The sequence below is a fragment of the Mandrillus leucophaeus genome, unplaced genomic scaffold (assembly GCF_000951045.1).
Source record: "Mandrillus leucophaeus isolate KB7577 unplaced genomic scaffold, Mleu.le_1.0 Scaffold251, whole genome shotgun sequence".
NCBI classification, from domain to species: Eukaryota; Metazoa; Chordata; class Mammalia; order Primates; family Cercopithecidae; genus Mandrillus; species Mandrillus leucophaeus.
Window position 1 is genome coordinate 2,353,151 of NW_012102599.1, and position 4,208 is coordinate 2,357,358.

The 4,208-nt window shown below is 37.9% G+C and overlaps 1 protein-coding gene across 5 annotated transcripts in view; it reads right to left on the minus strand.

Annotated features, from left to right (window-relative positions):
* Positions 1-228: 228 nt before the first annotated feature.
* Positions 229-4,208, minus strand: part of SMIM14 (small integral membrane protein 14) — a 78,194-nt gene continuing 74,214 nt past the window's right edge. For 4 of the 5 annotated variants that reach the window (XM_011983563.1, XM_011983561.1, XM_011983560.1 and 1 more), the window contains one exon: positions 713-1,458. In XM_011983563.1, coding sequence (XP_011838953.1) covers positions 1,426-1,458 — 33 coding nt within the window. In that variant the 3' untranslated portion in view covers positions 713-1,425. Of the gene's footprint in view, positions 1,459-4,208 lie in introns of all 5 variants that reach the window. The other variant, XM_011983559.1, reaches the window with a different exon arrangement.

Genomic DNA, 4,208 nt, shown 5'->3' on the forward strand with positions numbered 1-4,208 from the left:
AATCCATCCCATCACCAAACAGGAATAAGATAAGGAGTGAAAAAAAGATGTTTGTTTCTCATTTTCCTTCTTTTCCCTTGAAGTAAACCTGTTATTTATTAAAATTTTTTATAGGTCAGAGGATAACAAAGGACTCAATGGAGTAAATAAGTAAATAGGCATTCAAATATCAGTAACCTAACAGGCCCTAATACAGCTTTAAGATTTTATTTTTATTTTTATTTTTGAGAGAGAGTCTTGCTCTGTCGCTCAGGCTGCAGTGCAGTGGTGCGATCTCAGCTCACTGCAACCTTTACCTCCTGGGTTCAAGCAATTCTCCTGCCTTGGCCTCCTGAGTAGCTGGGATTACAGGCACATGCACCACGCCTGGCTAATTTTTCTGTATTTTTAGTAGAGACAGGGTTTCACCATGTTGGCCAAGCTGGTCTCAAACTCCTGACCTCAAATGATCCGCCCACCTCAGCCTCCCAAAGTGCTGGGATTACAGGTGTGAGCCACCGCACCAGCCTAAGATTTTCATTTTAACAGGCAGTGTTAGAACAGAAAAGAAACTTCCCAAGAGGCACTCATTTTAAAAATAAATTATAGCTTAAATTATTATGTGGATTATACCAGCAAAGGCAGAAAGAATTAATGTTTTCCTCCTTTCATGAACCTTGTAAGGCTAGTGCTGAGTGGCTTACAAATGTTATATAATGGACTGTAAATCATCTGCCATATTGATCAATCAATCATGTTTATTTAAGGTTTTCTTAACATTAGAGATTTTTAATGAGAGTATAAAATTAGTAAACAACCATTTCATTTTTTTCTCTCTTCCTATTCTAGCCACATAAGCCAGTTTAATCCATGACACAGATTTCAGCTGTAATTTGCAAAACAATCCAAGAGCTACCACAGTCCCCAAAACTACAGAAAACTGCCATCCACAAATTAACTACCAAGGTAAATGTAAATACAACGTGGTTCTAATTTTCTTTCATACAATCCCAGACAACCTCAAATAACTTTATAAATACCTCATGAAAAAAAGCAATTTAAAAAGCTATCAAATCTATTTAAAATATATAAATGCAGACCTCTCAAATTTCCTTCAATCAGGCCAGAAATCATCACAAACATTATAATCACAGTTACAAACAGAATGAGTGGAATGTTTGTAAGTTTAGGACAACCAAAAAAGCCCCATGTAACTTTTTAAAAATATAATCATTCACTCAAATATACTGTAAATAGGAATGGCAGTAACACAGGAAGCAAAAATAAACTTGCAAGTGAAATTTCTAGAAGCTCATGAAAACAATACCATCCCATATTGCAGATACAAAAGGAAAAACAGTTCTAATGGGGTTAAGAGTACTCCGGTCATCTTCGTTCGTTTGGTCGTGCAAGGTGTTAACTATTTTCACTTCCCATATCACAAAGTTAGTCCACAGGAGGAGCTGGTGGATCTTGTCCCTGGCATTAGAAAGAAATAAATTATTTAACTGACTTTTAAAAAATTTAAAATTTTTAAAAATTTATTACTTTTTTAAAAATTGACTTATTAAATCCCAGTGCAACCAATCTAACACATAGAGAAAGAACTGAGCAGCAATGCCCCCCACCATCCCATCCCAAATATATGCTTATTTGGACTTTTCATATGTTTTTACACGAGGGAACACTAGATTAAATAACACTGTGATTTTCCACCATTTGTCTCATTTTTCCCTGTAGAATGGAAGAGAGAGGGAATCTGTATAACAGTGATGTTATCACTCCTGCCAGCAACCACATTAGCTGACGCACAGTCTGCATTGCATTAATATGGTAATTTTCAAAGTGTCACAGATATAATACTTGCAGGATTATGCATTGACATCTTGACTGGTTAACCAGGAGAATGTAATGGTAAAATTTCCAGGCTTGCTAAACAATTCCGGAATTTTTTTTTTTTTCTTTTTTGAGACAGAGTCTCACTCGGTTGCCAGCCCCAGGAGTGATCTTCAAACTAATGAAAGTATCTTCATCCCTCTTGCTAAGGTTGATTGGCTAAGCGAAGTACTGTATATTTAAAATGAAGCTAGGGACTTTTGTTTCTCAATACTGAATGTCTACGAGGAAGCATGTGGCTGCAGTTGCTTCTGGCAGTCATCCTATGACCCTAAGGGGAGCCCATGTTGGAATGAAGTTGATAGTAAGAGGAAAGAAACTGGGTCTTTGATGACACTGTTAAACTTTCTTAACACTGACCCTACCTCTGAATTTTTTTGATGTGTAAATCAATGAAGCCACTTGTTTTAAACCGCTTTGGATTGACTTTTGCTAACTTGCAATAGAAAGCAAGTGAACTATAAAGGAAAGATCAGAGTTTTTAAGATTCTCAAGATTTTATTTATTTACCCTGAAATGATGTATGAGGCCCGAGTTGGGGGTGATCAGTATTTCTACTTGGAATTAGTCTCAACACATTTTCTTACTTATTCCTAAGATAGTGGAACTACTATTCCTAGAAACACTGGTCTACAATGAATTAAGGTCCAGGAGAGTATAATCTTGCATTTCTGTCACTTTAATAGTTTCTTTTTTTTTTTCCTTGAGACAGTCTCACTCTATCACCCAGGCTGGAGTACGGTGGTGCGATCTCGGCTCACTGCAGCCTCCACCTCCCGGGTTCAAGTGATTCGCCTGCCTCAGCTTCCCGAGTAGCTGGGATTACAAGCATGTGCCACCACGCCCGGTTAATTTTTTTTTGTATTTTTAGTAGAGACAGGGTTTCACCATGTTGGTCAAGCTGGTCTCCAGCTCCTGACCTCAAATGATCCACCCGCCTCGGCCTCCCAAAGTGCTGGGATTACAGGTGCGAGCCACCGCACCCAGCCCATTTTAATGGTTTCTAAGTCAGATTATTGAGAATTCTATTTCTTTAGCTCCAAACATTGAGGAAGTTACTCTTTGATATGAAAGTAACAAAGCTATACAAAGAAAGTAAGAAAGACGGCTAAGGAATAAACACTTTATCAAGACAATATGCAAGCTGTTTTATAAATACTCTCTTCTCCAAGAAAAAACAAAAATACATGTAAAGCTTTTTATATAGTGCTAATAATGCCTTCTTTCTTTCTTTCTTTCTTTCTTTTTTTGTTTTTGAGACGGAGTCTCGCTCTTGTTGCCCAGGCTGGAGGGCAATGGCACGATCTCGCCTCACTACAACCTCTGCCTTCTGGGTTCAAGCAATTCTCCTGCCGCAGCCTCCTGAGTAGCTGGGATTACAGGCATGAGCCACTGCCTCCGGCCTATAATGCCTTCTTTCTTAAAGTTAGCATGCTATGTATCTTTTTTGTGTATGTTTTTCTTTTCGATTTTTTTTTCTTTCTATACTACATATGTTCTACTCCTTTAAAAACAAAGCAAAACACTGACTAATTAACACAGCATATTTGCTTTCTCTCATATAAAAAAATGAGTCTAACTGAACTTCTGATATCAACACCACAACATTGGAGAAAAGAAACAATTATTTCAGGAATTCCACATGGTAAAGGTTGGAAAAGAGAATTAGTGGGATAATTTGGTATTCAACAAGTGAATCTGGCCAGGCACGGTGGCTCATGCCTGTAATCCCAGCACTTTGGGAGGCAAATGCAGGCGGAGCACCTGAGGTCAGGAGTTCGAGACCAGCCTGGCCAACATGGCGAAACCCTATCTTTACTAAAAATACAAAAATTAGCCAGTTGTGGTGACACACACCTGTAATGCCAGTACTTTGGGAGGCCGAGGCAGGCAGATCACCTGAGGTCAGGAATTTGAGATCAGCCTGGCCAACATGGTGAAACCCCATCTCTACTAAAAATCCAAAAATTAGCCAGATGTGGTGCACACCTGTAATCCCAGCTACTCGGGAAGGGGAGGCAGGAGAATCGCTTGAACCCGGAAGGCAGAGGCTGCAGTGAGCCAAGATTGACAGAGTGAGACTCCATCTCAAAAACAAACAAACAAACAAACAAAAAAACGAGCAAATCTATCATGGAAATTTTCCCTTTTTTTTTGATGCTCTATCATCTTATAGTTTTTTTAATTATAAATTTTAACATTTTACTTATTTAAATTGACAAAAATTGTATATATTTGTCATATACAACATGTTTTGAAATATGCATACATTTGTAGAATGGCTAAATTGAGGTAATTGGCATATTCATGGAAATTTTTTTTTTTTTTTTTTT